General features: G+C 38.3%; 2 protein-coding genes, 1 long non-coding RNA gene and 1 pseudogene across 4 annotated transcripts; 3 read left to right on the plus strand and 1 right to left on the minus strand.

Annotated features, from left to right (window-relative positions):
* Nucleotides 1-2,170: 2,170 nt before the first annotated feature.
* On the plus strand, nt 2,171-3,976 carry LOC149112640 (uncharacterized). Its single transcript, XR_016207081.1, has 2 exons — nt 2,171-3,367; nt 3,570-3,976. It is a non-coding gene; the product is annotated as an uncharacterized LOC149112640 (long non-coding RNA).
* Nucleotides 3,977-5,428: 1,452 nt separating this feature from the next.
* On the plus strand, nt 5,429-6,881 carry LOC149112641 (small cysteine-rich protein 8-like; annotated as a pseudogene). The gene is made up of 3 exons (XR_016207076.1): nt 5,429-5,552; nt 6,198-6,334; nt 6,776-6,881. The product of XR_016207076.1 is annotated as a small cysteine-rich protein 8-like (transcript).
* A 7,339-nt stretch (nt 6,882-14,220) lies between these two features.
* Nucleotides 14,221-15,120, minus strand: LOC149112642 (uncharacterized). The gene has a single exon (XM_089289154.1). The coding sequence runs from the start codon at nt 15,088-15,090 to the stop codon at nt 14,221-14,223; it is 870 nt and encodes a 289-aa protein (XP_089145280.1). The 5' UTR covers nt 15,091-15,120.
* A 155-nt stretch (nt 15,121-15,275) lies between these two features.
* LOC149112643 (zinc finger MYM-type protein 2-like) lies at nt 15,276-17,036 on the plus strand. Its single transcript, XM_089289144.1, has 2 exons — nt 15,276-16,008; nt 16,094-17,036. The coding sequence occupies exons 1-2, from the start codon at nt 15,596-15,598 to the stop codon at nt 16,935-16,937; spliced, it is 1,257 nt and encodes a 418-aa protein (XP_089145270.1). The 5' UTR covers nt 15,276-15,595; the 3' UTR covers nt 16,938-17,036.
* The last annotated feature ends 4,574 nt before the right edge of the window (nt 17,037-21,610 follow it).

Consider the following 21,610-nt stretch of genomic DNA (forward strand, 5'->3'; position numbering starts at 1 on the left):
TCGGTTTTTCAACTTCGCCTAAATACAGTCTTCGGTGTCAAGGAAAAACACATGCACCTCGAAGCTTTCACAGCATTGAGGAAAGTTTTATTATACCATTAAATGATCAAATTGAAAGACGAGGGAAACAGCTAGGACGCGTAACTAGCTAGAGAAAATGTGGACTTACCTGAAGGAAGCACATCGACTAAGATGTCTTCGCCCTTGCCTTCAATTCAACGGCGATAAATAAAGAAAACATGGACTTGCCTGAGGGGAGCACAGCGACTAAGATGTCTTCGCCCTTGCCTTCAATGCAACGGCAACCGACGCTAAAATGGGTGTGTCATTCTACACTTCTTTATATATACCCACATTAAAATTCATTACAGCCACGAGAATTATGCTTTGAACAAAAGAAATGCATCCCACGTTAAGATTATGTGCTTTGAATTGTGAAAAACACGCACCTGAAAGGAATTTTGATCCGACTATGCTATGTTTGTTGTTAATAGGCCAATTTTGATATATTAAAATTCTAACTTGGCTCCGCGAGGCTTAAAGTGCACCTAACCCCCCAATTTTTTTTTCGCTAAAACGAATCCACTTACTGTTTAAACTAATTCCGCGAAAACATTTTTGAATTTGGTTGAATCCTCAATTTTCTATGGCCCACCAAAGTCGTGCTCGAGATGTTTCACGACCGCGTTTTAGGGAGTCTGGGTCGAGAAAGGTTGTGACGTCTACCCAGGTACCGAATAGAACAGCCTTCAGTCATTTCTCTTTGCTTTCTTTGGACGTCTTAGTGTAGAATACTCGCTTTTGCATATTTTAGCTCTAAAACGCCCAAATTTTCGCTAGAAGATCAAGATGTCTTCCTCCTCAGAGTCAGAGATGAGTTTTTATTCAGATGACTCTGATATAAACTTCATACCTGAGGTGGAAATCTTCTGGCTTGAAGTGCATTGAACAGATGGCCGAGTTCTTCGAAGGCTCCCACTTCGCTCTCTCTTGCTTTACAAAGTCCACTCACTTTTTTCGTCTTTTTTTCGCTTGTGGCCGATCGTCACCAAAATATGGAATACAGTGAAGCGCTATTCCATTTTCTAAGTCTGGGGTGTTGCTGCAACCGCCTGCAACACACCTCGTAGGCATTTTAGCTGCAAATTCTTCACGAGCATCACAGCCACTACAGTGAAATGACTAGCGGCGAAACACGTTTCGTTCCTGGGTAGACGTCACAACTGCCGCTGGACCCATTCCCCCCAGAACTCGGTCGTGAAACAAAATGGCGCCGATTTAGGGCGATTTTCGCGTTTTCGGCGGGCCATAGCAAATTGAGGATTCAACCAAATTCAAAAATTTTTTCGCCGAATTAGTTTTAACAGTAAGTGGATTCATTTTAGCGAAAAAATATTTTGGGGTTAGGTGCACTTTAAGGTGGCTGAACACAGTTTTTGATACCTTTGTTTCATTCACCTTTTTCTCTAAAACCCTTGATCCCTCGGTCGCCAAAAATGGCAGCAAGCAAGTTTACAACACAAACTTTGGTTCTTTGATGGTTAAGCTGACGAATGTGCCGTTGCCATGGCAACATGAATAAATATAAACAGGCCTTTAAAATCGGTTTTGTTTATTTGTAGAAAATAAAGTCATTAGATTTTCTTTATAATGTGCATGCAATAAGCTTGTAACGATTCTCACAAGTTAACACCACTTACGTCCTCTTATTACCATCCCTGATCAGAGTCAAATTTCACATCAAACATGTGTCTTTCTAAGTTTGAGTCTATTAGTAAAGCCACCATATAGCATGTTAACAAACATTCAATGATTGAAGCACTGGCCTGGGTAGTTATATCTCTTTAGCTTGTGTAAGTCATGTTTGAGGTATTAATAAAAACTTGTACTTAAGAGCAGCTTCGCCTAAATATCAACTAGACTTGGAAATAGCGAAAAAATCGAATTTCTTCAAACTCGCCCAGAATGAAGCCCTACGGGCACTAGTTACAAAAATATCGTTTTAAGTTCGATAAATCAAAAATTATTTTTTTCCGCAATTTTTTCGTTTCGATGCCCCAAATCGGCCAAAATCCATCGAAAATGAGCGGCATATTCAGAGGCTCGTAAACTCAAAAGCAAAAATATTCATTACAAACTGATTGCACGTCGTATTTGTACTTCCTTTCTTGTCTATTTAGAGCTAAATAGATCGTGATTTGATTAGAACTTAAATATTTGACGAATTTTTTAAGTTAACGACCCAAGACAGCTTTACAAGAGGTCTACATTTAGCCTATTTTCAAATGCTAAAAAGGCGTTCTGGTACACGGCTTTTCCCGAAATGACTAGTTTGGTCTGAAAGAGCATTGTTTCTTCTTCAAATTACTGAAATAAAATTTTTGGGTAAATAAAATCGTGAGCGCTGAGATAGCGAACCAAATGCAGCACTTCGTCCTGAAAACGTGACCTTTGACCCAAGCGTAACGAAACCAATTACTGCAAGAAAACCCGAAAGAAAAGCAAACGTTCCGTTATTTTGAAACAATTTCTAGTGATATCTCTCCGAAACCATGATTGCAAGAAACTATTTCCAGATATGAAATCTTGCAGGGTCAAAGACGGAGCTAAAGGGCGCATTTTGACACAATAACTTTGTTTGCCGAGAATTGAATTGCAGTCAATTCCAGTGAAATTTGCAAACTTGACGTATGTTAGCCGATACTTACCTGAATATTTATATTAATAGAAGAGTCGTCTTCTTGGATTAACCTTCAAAAGAGGCTGGACCCAGATTTGGAAACCTCTAAAAGAAGAAATGTTTAATATTCCGTGACCTACCCGATGCTATAGATTCCATGCACATGCCAACCGCATGTTTGTCGTAAAACCAACTGAACTCCACTGACAGTTTCCATGGGCAACCCCAAAATAAACAATCCCCAAAAATGTAAAGTGAAATTGGCTGTCTTCATGAACAGTTAGAAGCTAGAGTCAAGTTCTAATGCCTTTAAAAAGTGCTTGATTTTATTTGTTTGCGTCGACTTTGTTCACTACTCTCACGTTCGAAAGCCGCGAATCGGTCACGCCAAAACAGTGGAGACCGTGCAGACTGCAGACACTTGTTTGGGCTTTTCATTGTGACTCCTTCTTTTGGGTCTAGTTACAAAATAGTGTTAAATATATCTGAAAGTTTGTCATTTATCCACAGGCTGCACAAGCGCAGTATTTGACTTTTGATTCAATAGACAAACGCGTACAAGACTTTGTATGGGAAACTTACTCAGTCTGCACGGTCTGCAGTGTTTTGGCGTGACCGATACTACGCAGTATTCGAACGTGACAGTAACGACTGAGTGAACAAAGTAGAATCAAGCTTTTTTAAAAGGTAATGGAACTTGACTCTAGCTTCTAACTGTTCATGAAGACAGCCAATTTCACTTTACATTTTTGGGGATTGTTTATTTTGGGGTTGCCCATGGAAACTGTCAGTGGAGTTCAGTTGGTTTTACGACAAACATGCGGTTGGCATGTGCATGGAATCTATAGCATCGGGTAGGTCACGGAATATTAAACATTTCTTCTTTTAGAGGTTTCCAAATCTGGGTCCAGCCTCTTTTGAAGGTTAATCCAAGAAGACGACTCTTCTATTAATATAAATATTCAGGTAAGTATCGGCTAACATACGTCAAGTTTGCAAATTTCACTGGAATTGACTGCAATTCAATTCTCGGCAAACAAAGTTATTGTGTCAAAATGCGCCCTTTAGCTCCGTCTTTGACCCTGCAAGATTTCATATCTGGAAATAGTTTCTTGCAATCATGGTTTCGGAGAGATATCACTAGAAATTGTTTCAAAATAACGGAACGTTTGCTTTTCTTTCGGGTTTTCTTGCAGTAATTGGTTTCGTTACGCTTGGGTCAAAGGTCACGTTTTCAGGACGAAGTGCTGCATTTGGTTCGCTATCTCAGCGCTCACGATTTTATTTACCCAAAAATTTTATTTCAGTAATTTGAAGAAGAAACAATGCTCTTTCAGACCAAACTAGTCATTTCGGGAAAAGCCGTGTACCAGAACGCCTTTTTAGCATTTGAAAATAGGCTAAATGTAGACCTCTTGTAAAGCTGTCTTGGGTCGTTAACTTAAAAAATTCGTCAAATATTTAAGTTCTAATCAAATCACGATCTATTTAGCTCTAAATAGACAAGAAAGGAAGTACAAATACGACGTGCAATCAGTTTGTAATGAATATTTTTGCTTTTGAGTTTACGAGCCTCTGAATATGCCGCTCATTTTCGATGGATTTTGGCCGATTTGGGGCATCGAAACGAAAAAATTGCGGAAAAAAATAATTTTTGATTTATCGAACTTAAAACGATATTTTTGTAACTAGTGCCCGTAGGGCTTCATTCTGGGCGAGTTTGAAGAAATTCGATTTTTTCGCTATTTCCAAGTCTAGTTGATATTTAGGCGAAGCTGCTCTTAAATACCTTGGTGCATGATACGTTGTTATTCTGTGGTGAAACAGAACTTACTGTCACAGGGGCGGATCCGGGATTTTTCATAGGAGAGGTGCACCACTAAGAAATGGCGTAACTGACTGGTGAGGTAAACAAATTTTAAAAGCGAACACGAAGAAGAAGGCTTCATCTCCGGGAGCGGGGGGGTGTGCACCCCCTGCAACCTCCCCCTAGTTCCGCCAGTGTCGAGTGATGCTGTTTTCCAAAGGCCAATCAGATCATGCCAGTTTTCAATTTCAATCAATCAGTCAATCAATCAATCAATCAATCAATCAATCAATCAATCAAGCAAGCAAGCAAGCAAGCAAGCAAGCAAGCAAGCAAGCAAGCAAGCAAGCAAGCAAGCAAGCAAGCAATCAATCAATCAATCATTCGATCGATCCTTTGGTCTCTCGATCCATCAATCAATCTTTTGTACGTTTGAAACTGGTTATTATCACTAAACAATGACGACAGTTAAGCGCAATTTCGATACCATTTTAAGTCTCATGTTTAATCAATAGAATTTCAGCACTGAAAAGTTGATACCTTTAGTAACGCATCACAAACTTGCCAAGCCAACCTTACAAAGTAGCCTTTTGTCTTCTTTTGCTTAAAATCTGGGTCTTTGTCCGTAATTTTTTCGCTCAACATTAGCCTTGAACTTGACTTTGGGAACGCAAAAACGTTTGATAGTCGGGGCACTCTTCCTGGTTGGTCTTACGTTTCTCAAAACTCCTCTTATCATGATATTTCCAGTTTTTCTCGTTCGGCAAAAATGTTTCATTAAGTAAATGTTTGAAGCCTACCCTAGGCGAATGCAGTTGGGCATGCGCTCTTTGCAAGCTTAACAGGTGCACGCAAGTCCCAGCAGTTGTGACATGAGCTTCAATAAAACTGTTTTTCCAATTGACAGCTGTCCAGCTCAAACTAATTTGTTTCGTGTTTAGGACTTCTTGAAAGGAGACAAAGTCGCAGATAACGATCAGTTGTACGCAGAGAGCTAACCTGAAGGTTTCGCGGAAGGCTGACTTCAAAGGAGGATATCTAAAGAGAAGATTCTAACGCAATAAGGTTTGGTGTTTGTAGATTTAACATTGTTAGCAGCTGGGTGTTATGATGATATTTGCCTGTGATTCCATGAACCTAGCCCAGGGAACTGGAAGAAATAGTTTCCTGTTGAAAGTCCTTCCTTCTTTCGTTTCATGGAACAATTAGGTCGTTAGGCTTAGAATATTTTAGATGGCTGGATGGGAATCAAACCATTTACTGGTAAACTCAATATTTAAAACCTCCGTAGAAAATGTTTTAGTGTTAAAGCTTTTTCACCCTTGTTGGTTGGTGATAAAAACTCTAGAGCAATGCAGGGCGACGGTGTACGAACTTATTTTATGAGGCGAGTCTGTATAACCGAAAGAAAGACAGAAAACATAGGCAAACAAATATAAAACGCTATGGCAGATTAGAAGAAAATTCCCGTCGCCTTCCTACGTAGTTGTAAAAACTTGTAACCGTAGTTTAATTTAAGCAATTTGTTGTAGCAGTTCGCATTTAGTTGCTTCATTTCATATTAAATAAAGCCTTTGAACGACAGAAATGAGCTTTCAAAAATATACTCCTGTCCTAGTATATTTCTTTCTTCTTTCTCAGTGCTACTTCGAGGACTTCGAGCGAGTAGCAACTCTTTTTACAAAGAATACGGCTGTTTGTTTGTTGCAGGAAGATTATGGCTGCCAAGTTTCATTTGTGTCTGTTGTTGATTATTTTGGGGACCGTTGCCGTGCAGGGTGGACGCCACCCAGGGAACCGACACAGGAACGCCATGCCTGCTCCATTCTTACGACAAATGGTCGGAAGTAAGTCACTGTAGTTGTTCCTCGGATAATATATTTCTGAGTATTTTATGGACCCAAAAATTAAAAATGATAAGTTTTTTCTCTTTCTCCTGATTCTTTCGAAATAGTTTAACTGGCCTTCCTGAGGAAATTAAAAAATTTAAAGTCAACTTTGCGGACATATATTTTTGCTTCGCAACTGCAACTTGAGAAATGGAAGTTATGTGGAATGTCAAAAGATATGGAAAAAAATGCGCGGGAAAATACACCTAAAAGACACACCAGGAACATTACATGAACACGATATCTCACCGTCAATGTATGGAAAACACGACCCTTATCACGATCAAAAACGCTACTTAGGTTATCTGAGCTGAAATCAATTTTTTTTTTCAGGTTTTGTTTGTGTTATGGCTCTTTTCTTTCATGACTCATACGAGAGCAATGTTTTCTTGTTCACAGCGGATTGTGCTTCGATCAATGGCAATAAATGAATATTGCCCGAACGGAGAATGCCATTTGCAGTCGTGTCCGGGTTACCAGGAAAAATGCTGCTGTCCGGTATAAGGTATGGATTTGACCCATGAACTGATATATCGTATTTTACTAACTTGAAATAAACAAAAAAAATTCAAAAGTGCTAGTGAAAGCAAAGAAATATCAACTGGCAATTTTAATGTCTTGACATGAAATTCAGCATCTATCATCAGGGGCAACCAACGGATCGTTTCGGTAAATTATCTGTTTGGAAGGCCTTTAATCCCCTCTGATTTTCTTAAGAGGATTGTCACCTCGAACTTTCGTGATATGAGAAATTTGATGTCCGTTGTTTTCGGATTGTTAAAAATGTCGTTTTGGGTACCGAAAATAGGTCAGCTATCATTTCCGGAAGGCGATAAGACCTAAGGTTTTCGGGAAATGGACAACAAAGCCCTAATAAATTCGAGAATACTCAGGTTTCCCTAGAATAACCGAACAGATAAAATTTTTTTAGCGCAACCTAAAATTAACCTACAGAGCTTTAAAAGTACTCCAGATAGCCTAAAACAGCGTTTAAAAGCGTTTGAGAGAAAACGGTCGTTGGATGCCCCTGTATCATTATAATCCTGTATTTTCTTCCCAAATTACTAGCGTGTTGTGTTATGCTTTGTAGAATCTTTTTATCCTTTTCACTTGTGTATTTGATGGCATAAGTTTGGACCCAAGAAGACGTTAACATTACATTCAATCCACAGGAGCTGTTGGTAATTTTAAATGTCATGATTTAAAATGACTGCGGCGGTAATATTGTAATAATAGTTTTGAATAGTTTTAATCAGTATTTAATTTGTGATTTTACCTGATGAATTGTGATATTAGCGTTGTTTAGTTGTTAGGTTTTCATTAGTTATTAGGTGGAATACCTGTAAACGAGCTCTCAAGCTAAGCGTATACGTTAAATAAAGCATTCATTCATTCATTCATTATTCACGCCATTTATGCCCGTACAGGGGTAAATACAGTGGTTTCCCAAGGGAAACAAAAATTGGTTCGAAAAATCGGATAGTTCGAGAAATCGGAGGTAAAATTACAGTGTTTGACTGAGTAGAGGGAAATGACTTTTGTTTCGAGTTATCGGGAGGTTCGGAAAAATGAGGGTTTGAGAAATCGGGATTCCAGTGTATATATAATCCATCAAATACTTTCGCTCGCACGCGATTGATCTAAGCGCCTCACGTGACTGAATATGCCCCGGCTAAAACTAGGGAATATCCGAGTGATATTTCCCAATTTTAAAACTGCGCGTATTGCGATACTAGCCTGATAATAATAGAACAGCCTCCATTTATCGCGAAAATATGCTCGGATATTTTACCATATCTATTCCTCAAAGCTCACAGTTTTCCTCGAGCGACGCTCTCGGGAAGCTGTCCGCTTCTCGGACAATGCGAGCATATTTTCCCGCCAAATGGAAACTATGAGTTGTTTATATACCCTGTTAAAATTAAGTCAATTTTTTCCTTTTCCAGACAACTGAAATGACGTCTGTCTCCATGATTGAAATGATGGTCTTAACTCAGTTACAATGAAATGATTAGCTGACAACATAAATGCGGAAGTAATTGGTTAAATGTGGGAATTCTTAAGCCAGGACTTGCTTGTAAGCACCTGATTAAAAATAATTTTAGACGGGGATAAATAAAGGCTGATCATTCAAAAGGTTTGTTCTGTCTCCACCCTTTTATCGTTTTTCTGTCTCGATAAAGAATAACACAACCTCAAAATTATACTTATTTCCACGTGGCTCGATGCCCTTTGATGGAAGACTAGAGAAAATCAAATAAAAGGAAAATAGCCCATGCCCACAAATGATGAAAGCTTCTACACTATGACGACAAATGGAATTACAAACTTGCAAGAACTGAGATAAATGTACATACCATTGTCTCTACAAAATAATTCAAGTCAGCATGGCGCCTTTTTACATTTGTGAAGCTCTACAAGGCCAGCTCCATAAAATGTTTCGCCTCCCATCGCCCTCTGCCTTGTAATACCTCCTGATATCAGTAACAAAGATGAATAGCCAAGAATCTACAGGTCACACATTGTGCGAAATTTTAAGGTGGCTCTTAACTCCCTGGCACAATGTTTTAAAACTAAAACGTTGCATCTTATCATGCAAATGAAAATTAGATGATAAATAATGGGGCTCACTGAGCTCGTTTTTGATTTATTAGCAGCTACAGCTAAAGTAAAAGTTTTTTTAAGCTGGCCATACTGTTTCTACGGTAACTTATTGTAACTGTTACAATGAGGTTAACTAATATTCCAGGAATAGTTTCGGTTTTTGCCAGAATGTACATTCAGTGCAGAGTAATGCAATTTAATACATTGTTCATTATTTTTACTCTTGACACCAAACAATGCCCGATAAATGTCTCTTAAAAATTCACTTGCAGAAGCATTTTCAAATAATTTTCTCAAACTCATCAATAACTCATCAGGTTTAAACAATGTAAATCATAAATGTAATGGTGTTTGGATATCTGATCTTATTTGGCATAGATATTGTAATTTTAAGCCGTATTTTTATCCTTAGTTTTAGTTTCAATTGAGAAGATAGGTGTACTTGTGTATATAGTGTGTCAAACACTGAAGACCACATTCCATCACATTTTCAACACATCAAATTTTGTCAAAAATTCTCAGCTGTGTGTTATATTTTAAACATCCTTCTCCATATTTGGAAATGTGGTTAAACACGGTCTTTCATGCTTGATGTATTACATCATTGTAACTACAATTGTTGTTTGTTACAGTTTTAAAGAAGTCAGAGCAGAGGTTTGACATTTTTTATAATTTAACTTCGAGGATTTGCATGGGATACCCCTTTCATTTGGGAGATACACTTTGGTCCGCATTGAAAAGCTTAAAAACCTATTATATTTGCAATCGTCTTGCTCACAAACATGAACTGGTGTGACCCATTTTTACAAGTGTGACCTATTTTTCCAAATATCATTCTTTTTTCTCTTTTTTGCAATTTTGCTCAAGCACGTCTCACAAAAAGCCGTGTATCACTTAGCCTGCTAACCCAGTCGTATTTTCGCCGAAAAACATCTCTAGCTTCGATCGCTTGAAATTCTGCATTTCATTGTCATCCAGGATCTTTCTTTGTACCACTCTTGAAACCATTCCGAACAGAGTAGAAACAACAACTGTGCCTTTCTTTCTGGAATATTGAAACCACGATGACCATGATGGATACACGAACCCGCCATTTGTATCAGACAGTTAAAAAAAAATTAACTTCTGCGATGTCAGCTTTGAAAAATGGAAACGAATCACTTTCGATGAACTCTCGTGGTTTATGACACCATTCGCTCGACAAGGCGAATCAAATTTGGCTCGAATCTAGCGACGGTCCGCGAATTTGATCGATAGAGGCGAACAGAACGTGGATTTTCCGCCATGCTCTAGTTCGCGCCACCGGTTCTTTGATCGAATTTCGCGCGATGCATATACAGCGAAGCCTCTGGTTGTAATATTAACTATTTTAACGTTTTTTAACCAGGCTATATATGGTTAGTGATCTGGTTTACCGTATTAAATTATCCTGTCAAATGCTAAACGGGTCATACACCACAAACACCCACAAATTGTGCGGTAATGACAGATATGTAATCTTGTTAGCACAAGCACCATGACGTCACGGGAAATTAGAACCCACGTCCTGTTGGGTATTTCATAGTCTCCTCCGCAGCCGTTTTTTGGGATGTCACGCAACAGAAGCGTTGCGTGACATCCAAAAAAGCGGCTGCGGAGGAGACTAGGTATTTCAAAATCTCATGAATCTCGTCATGTTACCTTCACAGTTTGCATTTCATTAAATCGTTTCTAGAGTCGTTACTTATTATATTCAGTGGTTATCAACTCATGTAGAGCCAAGTAGTCTTAAGATGTCTTGGAATAAGTAAATTGAATATCGTTATTTAAATTATCCGTTCACTTGCCGTGCGTTCAGCCGTTAGAACGGATACCTTAAGGAACGTTTTCGCGTGAGAGGTCACATATTCGTCGATACATTTTTGCGGTTGAATCGGCGGAGTTCCTCTTTTAATGACGCTTTTAGGGTCGAGAAAGTGAAATTGGCGATGTACTTACTTCTTTTTACGTGACGCGTGATTGGGGAAAAAATCCTTCGTGATACGTGATTTTATAGAAAAATTCAGCGTGATGCGTGATTGGTACCCCACCTTTGACACCTTCTTACAAGAGAAAATGCAGATGGTTTTTCTGAGCAAGCATTTTAATGACGCTCAGATGGTGAAATGTTTCGTAAATAGCGCTAACAAATAACAAATAAACTTCGCCACCGTAATTTCAATTAAGCATGCACAAAATTAGCTTGCTGATACGTTTGATTCTTTTAATCTACCGCTTAACTACTAATCTGTATCGTAACCAAAGTAACGTTTTCTACAAGACAAAGTATATGTTTCGAGAACAGCACGTAACGAGTAAAGTTCCTTGTTAGTTAAATTAAGTATTTCCGTGTCAGGTTTCTTTTACAGCCTCATGATCAGCCTGGCCATGCATTTGAATATTAACTGCTTTAATAGAGTTTTACGGATGACGACAGAAGGTTGGACTAAGAAATGGTCGATTAGTTCATTCCAGTAAGTTTGAGTTCGTATGCGTTCTTCATTAGTACGAGTGCACATATGAAGTAATAACTAACTAAATAAAAGAATGAATGAGGAACAAATAAATAAATAAATATACAAATAAATAAATAAATAAATAAATAAATAAATTCCCTGTAGCAATTGGGGCGTTACACATTAGAATTAACTTCGGACGTTCTTTTTCGTATTTTCCATGCCAGCATATTTGTAAGAGGCGCAACTGCAATAAAAACGTTTGATTGACCTATTAACAAAAAGAAAAAATAGCTTTGAACTGTTTTACTGGAAGATCGCCGGTTTAGTTGCTCGTCTATGCGTCGATGAATTCAACCCTTCAACATCCCCCCGGGCAAGGCCCCGGGCAACCCCCGGGCATTTGAACTTTTGAAGATTGGCTCGTTCAAATTCCCGCGCCCCTGGGCCAACTTGCGCTCAAATGCCCTGCTCAAGTGTAGGCGTGCAAGCTACTTAGCGAGGATATTTCAGGCACTCCTGTTGACCCCACGAGAAATTAAATCGCAATTTTGATTGTAGATTTACTTTTGAACAATTTTCAATTGAAGGATTTCTTGTGTGATCAACTAATGTGGTAAAATTTAGCCAAGTCGCCTATTTACAGTTTTGGGCGCCGCTGTTGGGTTTTTCCCTTGCAAGCGTCATTCCAGGGTGTGAAAGGTTATGATAGTAGGCCAGTAGACGCGTTTAACAACTGAATACAATACCTTAGAATGAATTATATTTAATATTTCTTGAGAGAGGTGGTTGTACATTTTACAGCGTTTGTTCAGTCACTCTTCAATAGCAGTTCATACTCTACCTGCTCTGCGGAGGACAACTATTTCTTGAAAAAGGCAAGATCAGCGACCGTGATTTTCTACCCATTGACCAGCAACTGATTTGACTATTCAGGCTTTAAAACCTAAAAATCACACAGCTCTCGGCATCTCAGCCATTCGCTAACGAAAGCGAACTTTTAAGGAGAAGGTCACTCCAAAGAGCTTACTTTTTTGTCTCCACCTATAGCAAGTAAACATTGGCTTTTTCCACTTACCGAAGTTTCAGCCTGTAAAGTGCCTGCCATCCTGAATTTGATCCTTGCCTGGCTGGGTTGGGGAATTTGAAACTTGCCTTGGTGGGGTTGGGTGGGGTGAGTGCGGTCCTATGTGCCACATGGCACGAAGGGGACAGTTAGTTGGTGGGGTGGGGAATTTGAACCGGAAGTGTCAAGTCTTTTCAGCGGAATACACGTGGTTGTTCCAGGTATGGAGAAGAAACATCTCCATACCTGGAAAAACAGTGTATCATAAAGGCTTTTGTTCTTGGGCCATCGTAGTTTAACGAGGAATAAAACACAAATAGCGGTGTTAAACATATTAAACTTACGCATTTTAATAGCTTGACGTTTCGTATGCTACGCAACATACATTTTCAAAAGTGGAATAAAGAACGTTACAATTTTTGAAAACTATATATGAAATGCAAATAAGGGGTCTGGAAACGAGATTAAGAAACATCTGTTTCTTAACAGTAAAACAATAAAAGCCTAAGCTTATTAATAAAGTATCAGCTTCTCACTGCTGACGTTTACATTAAGAGCCGGCTTAAGTTCTTGGATGAGCAAAGTTTCTTTCCAGACCCCTTATTTACATTTCATATATAGTTTTCAAAAATTGTAACGTTCTTTATTCCACTTTTGAAAATGTATGTTGCGTAGCATACGAAACGTCAAGTTATTAAAATGCGTAAGTTTAATATGTTTATCACCGCTATTTGTGTTTTATCCCTCGTAAAACAGTGTATACTTGTCACTTCCGGTTCAAATTCCACATCCCCCCAGACAAGTTTCAAAATCCCCATCCCCCTCAGTCAAAGTCCAAATTCTCCACCCCAGGAAGGCCTTGTGTGTCAAATTCCCTACTCTCCAGGCACAGACAAAAGTCAAATACCTGTGGATTGCCTAGGGGGCGGTAGGTGGGGGATGAGGTGCGTGCTGAACTACGCGCATTCTAAATGAGCTGAAACGGTCAAATGTTCCGCAATTATTTTAGCCTTTGCAGCAGGCTATAGTTATTTCAATTTGTGCGAAAAAATACTTGATGAATTGAATTATTTATAAATAATAAAACAATTTATTTTTGTGACAGCAGTACATGCCTCATTAAACGTATGGATGTTTTGTGCTTGTTTGCTTCTACGCGTCATGTCAATTAGTCGCGGAAGAGTGCATTTGAAAATAAACTGCTTTGCGTAAAGCTGCTTGGAGGAAACCAAAGTTTTGACTAAAATATGCGGAATAATGGCGTTATTGCCGTATTCTTTTCTAATTTACAAGAGAACTGGGGTTTTAATAAACACAATGTGATTTTGAAAGGTCTCCCAGTGCTGTCTGTTTCTGCGCACGAAAATTTCTCCGAAACTGCCGGAGATGCCTACCCCTCTGCCCTAAACCTCGAACCACAATATTTCTAAAACAAGTTTTCTTTTTACAACAGATATAATTTATTTTGTCACGAATACACTTCGAAAAACGAAGTAAAATAACGGATGAGCCAAGTAGTTATTCTGACATAAAAACGTTAATATTTTATATTTTCCATCATTTATATTAACAGACTAAAGTTTACCGGATGTACACGAATTAAGCTAAAATAATGACTAAAAATTAGTTTCTTGGTCGCGATAAACTGTTAGTTGTACTGACATTTCTAAAGCTATCTTTATAACAGAACTGACTCGTAACTACAAGTTTGCTGGGGTTTTTCTCGGAAATATATTTCGCAGTACGTCTATCATAGCGTGTCGAATGTGTCTCATCTTCAAGCAGTAAATAACAGGATTCAGAGAGGAATTAAGAAATACCAGGGTCATGGAGTAAAAATACAGACCAGTTAAAGCGTTACTTGGCAGAGATATCAGATGGGCAACTGCAACGCAATACCCTGGCAAATTACAAACTAAAAACACGAGAAATACGTAGAATGTGTTGACAGCAGATTTTCTCTGCCTCGCAGCACTTTCAGTATTCTGGACGTTCTGAGCTACTTGTGCTTGTTGTTCTTGAATTTGGTGCCTATGATGTTTTACAGTGAAATAAATGCTGCAATAAACAACTGCTGTAATTATGAAGCAAAACCCTGAAAGAGTAACGACAACCATGATAGCGAGTTTGTTAGAACTCACCATCAAAATAAATGGAAAAGAAACACATAAAACCCAAATTAATATTACCGCAGCTGCAACACGCTTGTGAGTCACAAGTTCCTGATATCTGAGATGAAGATGAACGGCCAGGAATCTGTCCACACTTATGGCCACAACACCAAAGAACGAGGCATTAACAAACAAAACTGCGATGATGTTAAACGCGGTTCTGGTGGAATTAGTAGGATTTACCATCAGAGCGATGAACAAAGGTTGAACAAGTAAACCAACACCAAGATCAGAAACAGCGAGACTCAGCAGCAATTCTTTTAAAGGCTTTGGTAACGACGAAGTTTTTCTCATGGCGTGGATTGTTAAAATGTTCAACATGATGGCGGTGTAGGCTGAAAAGGCGTTGAACACACAGTTGACGATGTACGATGAGTAGAGTGGGTCAGTTTCATTCATTATACAGCTTGAACTTTGAAAAAGAAGAGCACTGAGTGATGGTACAGTGAAGTTGTGCCGTAGGCTGAGTTTTGCACGAGATCACGTTTTGATCTTAACACGTAAAGCTGGTCTAAGTCTTTTATTACTACTTGCCCTCTAGAAGTGGTGAATTAGGGGTTCTAAACTGGCATCTGTTCTGATGTAATAGATCAAAAACGAGTGCGAGTTTTTCATCAGGGGTTCCAAACACCGAGAAACAGATGAAAGCACGACGCCGAAGGCGGAGTGCTTTTATTGTTTCGAGGTGTTTGGAACCCGTGATGAAAAACGAAGCACGAGTTTTTGAGCTGGCTTCTCAAAGTAGCATGAGAATTTTTTTCGAAGAATAGGTAATTAGTAGGCGTGCTCAATAGGCTATTGTCTGTTTTTTATTCATATGGTAAATGAAATGAATCTTTTATATGCGGCCATGTGGGCAAGTTTTAAAGGTTGAATTTTTAATAAATTAACATTATGCCGCGTGATGGAGATCGAGTGGAGATCAGAACGTTTTCGAGGTCCAAAAACCTCTTCTCAAGAAAATGTTTTGGTGAATGATGCTGTTCCAGTTTCAACTAAGTATAAAAACAAGTGGGCTGTGAACATTTTTGCCGAATGGCAGAGGTTGAGAGAGGTTAAAGTTCCGGTATTAGATTGTGGCGGTCTCTTCAAGGACTACGATTTACACAATGTTACCGCTGTGAGTGTAGGTATTGCTGGAATGGACGCTCTGTCGCTGAACTATTGGTTGTCAAAATTTGTGATGGAGGTAGCTAAAAAGTCCGGTGAAAGATACCCTCCGAAGTCTGTTTATGGTATCATTTGTGCCCTCAAGCGTTATTTGGAGGAGAAAAATGGATCAGAAGCTTTGAATCCTCTGGACGCTAGTGACAAAAGGTACTTGACAACTTTTAGAGCGAATTGGTTAGTAATTTAAAATGCACTGTTTCAGGACTTTAATTTTGTGTGTTATTTTTTGAAGGTTTGTCCTTTTCCGACGTTGCTTAGATGCCGAGATGAAGAATGGCGTTCGAGAAGGGCTTCACATTAAGTGTAAGAAAGAGGAAAAGGAGTTTGTGAGCGAGCAAGAAGAAGCAGTATTCTGGCAAAAGAAATTGCTGGGAACTACATCAGCTAAGTCGTTATTGAACACGATCTATTTCTACAACGGAAAAGTTTTTGGGTTGCGGGGGGGAGATCACAGAAATATTGTTGTAAACAACTTTGAAATTGGTCCAAATTTTATTAAGTTTGAAGAAAATGCCTCTAAAACTTATCATGGAGGTCTTTGTGATCTAAAGTATGTGCCGCGAGTGGTCAAGCACGTTTGTCATTCTATTGAGGAAAAGCACGAGCCGTGCCTTGTTGAGATATTCAGATTGTATGTAGGGTTAGTTGAGACTCATGCAAAGGAAGTTACTGCATTTTACTTTAAGCCATCAAAAACTAGGTTCGCATTCGATAAAGCGCCCGTAGGCATCAACAGCTTGAACAAGATTTTGCCTGACATGTGCGACGCGGCAGGCTTTAAACGCAAAACCGCTCACAGTTTGCGCGTTACTTGTGTTTCCTCCCTGTTCAATTCTGGGGTTGAAGAAAAATTGATTCGCGAAAGGTCGGGGCATCGTTCTAATGCATTGTTGCAGTACGAAAAGCCTACAGAAGAAAATGTGTCTAAAGTTTCAAAGATCCTAGGTCCAAGTGTTGTTAGTACAACTACATGTTTTACCACAGAGAAACAGGATCAATCTTTAACGGATGTTGTTTTCCAGAAAGGAAAATTCAAAAACTGTACAATTAATGTAACGATGTCTAAGAAGGAATAATATGTTGCTGTATTGTTGTTGTAAGCAATGATTTAAGCGGGAAAAATGCTGTATTTAGAATTATAATTAAGACTGATTAAAATTCAAGTTTCTTGATCAGTGTCTTGATCAGTTTTTGAACTAATCTACCGTGTCTTGATCGGTATGTTCATTGGGTATCAACATACATGCACCTGACCCAATTGATGCGAGCTGATTGGGTCATCAGCTCATGAATAATTAATGAGTTTGAGAAGTAAAGATAAACGTCAGTTTAAAAATGTGTTGAGTTTGCATTCGCGAAACAACATATATCACGACTGTATCTTTTTTTTTCTCCTTTCTGAAATCGGATTCACTAAGTTTGTTTTCCCCTAGCGCAGACTGTGTGATTTTATAAGATGACGAGCTGGTTTTAAATACTACTTTCAGGTAGAACTGATGAATATAGGTACGAAACTGGCATCTGTTTTCATGTAAAAATACATTCCAGTTCAAATTAAGCGAATGTTTTGACATTTTTGTTTAAATTATTTAATGACTTCAGTAGTTTTCGTTTTGGGCATTACTATTGACAGGAATGCGAAGATATCAAGTAAAATGATAAATAATACTTAACACAAGGTATATTTTTTATGCGTTAAAATACAGAACTTGACAGTCGAATTTTGCATTTTCCATAAAAATGTCAGTCAGTAAAAGGTGTTTTATTTTTGAATTTGCGTAACAACTTATGTCACGATTCTAGCTTTCCTTTTCTTATTTCTAAAATCGCACTCACCAAACTTTCTTTCCCTAAGGTAGGAAAATATTTTTGTACATGGTTGCATTTCTCATTTTCCATAAACATGAAAGATGGAAAGAAATATATTGAATTTCAATTTGAACTTGTATAATTACGAAGAGGTGGGATTCGAACTCGAATTCGTTTTTCCAAAATGTCCATATTTTTATGTGGACAGAAAACAGAGGTATTTTCTGACGACGCATTCTAATGACGCTCAGATACTGACGTTCTCCACAAATTAACTTCGCCACCGTTATTCCAATTAAGCGGATTTTTATGCTTGCCCTACCGACTTTTCTTCCTTCTGCGATCTTGTTTTACCCAAAATAAGGGGGGGGGGGGAGGGGGGTCCCCGGGCCCCTCCCCTAGATCCGCCACTGCATATAATATATGTCCGCGGAAAAATATCCGGGCATATTTTCGCGCAAGATGGAGGCTATTGTGTTTGTTATCCTTCTAATCTTTCGCTACACGCGCAGTTCTAAAAAATTGGGGACTATCACTCGGAAATTCCCCAGTTTTAGTTGGGGCATATGATTAGTTTTAGTTGGGGGATATTCAGTCACCAATCGCGAGCGAGCTAAAATATTTCATGGATTATAAATAAACAATAGCTTCCGTTTGCCGCGAAAATATGCTCGGATAATTGTCTGCGGACATAATCTGTTCCGTGAAACGAACAGTTTTCCGAGAGCGTAGCTCGAGTTAAACCGTGAGCTTTGAGGAACAGATAGACAAATATTCGAGCATATTTTCGCGCCAAATGGAGGTTATTGTGTTTATTATCCTTCAAATATTTTTCGCAATACGCGGAGTTTGAAAAATTGGGAAATATCACTCGGATATTCCCCAGTTTTGGCTGGGGCATATTCAGTCATGTTTACAGTGCTAAATGGTGAATTTTATTTGAGGAAAAAATAGGATTTCGCGGCTTTCAACTTTGAACCAAAAAAATCTCACAAAAGCGTGATGGATGAAATGTATTCTTTTTTATTCCAACTACGTGTTTGAATTAACAAAGTATCTTTCTCGAAGCTGGACTGAATTTTAATTAGGTATGTAACTGTGCATCAGCACCTCCGAACATTTTTCTGTTCGTCACTGTGTTGTAATGTAATGGTGGAAAGTCATTTACCTCGATGCGCTGCCTTCAGTTAAGATCCCATGATCAGTCCTGTCTTATACTAGTATTAGCTTGTTATTTAGTTGTTTGCCCTCCATGGAATATTCGTCGTTTAGTGGTTTAACAGAACAATTCTGTGAAAGAAGTTGTGCTCGACACTGTTCAGTTAAGACCAGTTAAGTTCACGTTTTTCTGTATGAGCTGTGAGCTTTTCCTTTGACCCGATTGATATGTTTCGGTGCCAACATCCCACGGTTCATTTCCGGAATAAATGAATGACTGTCTGCTTGAATAAAGGAGTCTCTAAAATACGTCTCTAAAATGTTTTGAAATATAAAACTGATAACCGGCGGTAATGGTGAAAGAATTAATGAATGGAAGTCTCTAGATTATTAGTGATTATTGAAACGAAAATACAATGATGTCAAAGACATATTGTCGTGTTTTTCACATCTTCTCTTGTTTTCACCCATAACTACTTCTGGTCATGGGGATGAACTTTCGAGATAAATTTGGGTTTAGTTTTCTACGACTGCTTCGTCTTTTTAACGACGATAGTAAGAGTTTTCACAATTCCTCAACGAGAAAAAATCATTTCATGTTGAAGACGCACTAACGTGGAGATGCCTACTCCACTACCTTAAATATGAAAACAAAATATTTCCAAAACACATTTTCTTTTTTCAACAGATATATGTTATTTGCTTACGAATGCACTGGAAGAAGCGAAGTAAGATAAGGATAACCTAGGAGTTATTTTGACGTTAAAAAGACTGGATATTTTATATTTTTACATCACTTATGAACTGACTAAAGTCTGCCGGATGTACATGAGCTATGCTGTATCAAAAACGCTAAACTGGTGAAAATTAGTTTGTTGGTTGAGACAAACTGTTCGTTGTAATAACATTTTTAAAGTTATTTTTACAACAGAACTGTCAAGTAACTACACGTCTGCTTGGGTTTGTCTTGGAAATATATTTCGCAGTACGTCTATCATAGCGTGTCGAATGTGTCTCATCTTCAAGCAGTAAATAACAGGATTCAGAGAGGAATTAAGAAATACCAGGGTCATGGAGTAAAAATACAGACCAGTTAAAGCGGTACTTGGCAGAGATATCAGATGGGCAACTGCAACGCAATACCCTGGCAAATTACAAACTAAAAACACGAGAAATACGTAGAATGTGTTGACAGCAGATTTTCTCTGCCTCGCAGCACTTTCAGTATTCTGGACGTTCTGAGCTACTTGTGCTTGGACAGATGAATACGTATACCAGATGATTTTTTGACATTTTTGTTTGAATATTAAAGTGACTTAATTTTCTTTATGAGCGACACTATTGCCAGAGAAACCAAAATACCTAGTAAAATAGAAGTTAATCTAAGGTACGTTTTAGACGTTCAGATGCAAAAGCTGACATTCTAATTTTGCATTTTTGATTAAAATGTCAGTTAAAAAAAGGTGTTACACTTAATTTTGAATTTCAATGGAAAATTGAACAATTTAAAAAAAGTTCAATTTCAATTTGAATTTGCATACCATAGAAAGGCGGGATTCGGACTCCATTTAGTTTTCGAAATGGCCATAGTAAATTGTGTAAATTACATTTAAAAGTAGTATATATCTATTATTTAAAACTGCAGACGATTTGTTTTGTTAACCGAAAAACAACTTAAAAGAAAACAGATGGCTTTTCCTGAACAAGCATTCTAATAATGGCTCAGATAGTGACTTCCTCCGCAAAAGACTTGGCACCTTTATCTCAAATAAGCGCAAAAAGAACGATCTTTCAAGAAACACGTTTTAAAAAACTTTTGATCCTTTTTGTCCACTGTTCAAAGTCCTAACTTTTATCATAATATAAATTAACCGTTTTTGCTCATTAGCTTTCACGTGATATGCTTTTAGTGACAGCCTCGCCTGTCCTGAACCTGCCCGTTTGCCTGAAAACCAGTTAGCTCCTTTGAATCGAGATTAGTAATATATCGAAAGACGCAATACTGTGTTTGACCACATTTCCAAATACCGAAAAGAAAGTTGAAAAAACGAAGCGCAGCGGTGTATTTTTGACCAACCTTGAGGCGTTAGAAATTTGGTTTAACGCTGTCTCAAGTGTTTGGTATATCTTCTCAATCAAAATTAAAACTACATGGAAAACGGAGAAATAAAATCGTAAATTAGGTCAGATATCCAAATATGCCATGGCCCTGTTTTCCTTTGATTAAACTCAATCAATTATTAAGGATTTGAAATTATTAAATGAAGACTAAGGGCCCGTCCACATTACTCTGGAGAAATTTGTAAACACAGCTTTATTTCTACAGTTAGGTCTTCCCTCTACACTAATCCGTCACGTAAACGGAGCTTTCGAATTCGAAAACGCCGCTCAATCGGCAAACCGGAGGAACTGATTTGAAAACGCTGCCTTTTCGTTTCAGAGTGGAGGGAAAACATTTGGATAGGGAGTTTGTCGAAAACGATGAGGCTACTATAATTATGATATTTTAATGTCCGAGTTTTCCTCAAAAACAAATTCAAAATGACCGGTGAATGTTGCGTTTTTAAATTTCTCCGGCGTAGTGTGGACCAAAAACATTTGATGTGTTTTCAGAGTGAAAACTCCGGACGCTTTCAAGTTTCCGCTCCGGCGTACTTTGGAGGGGACCTAAAGCCTGGATTAACAAATGGTCGATTAGTTCACACAAGTTAGCATATTCAAAAGGAAAATAAATTACAATTGTGAGGGGCGTTTATTTTCGGCAAGTACTTTAAAAGGCGTG

This window comes from Orbicella faveolata, unplaced genomic scaffold (genome assembly GCF_042242905.1).
Source record: "Orbicella faveolata isolate gen_17 unplaced genomic scaffold, um_ofav_v1 contig_2, whole genome shotgun sequence".
Taxonomy (NCBI): domain Eukaryota; kingdom Metazoa; phylum Cnidaria; class Anthozoa; order Scleractinia; family Merulinidae; genus Orbicella; species Orbicella faveolata.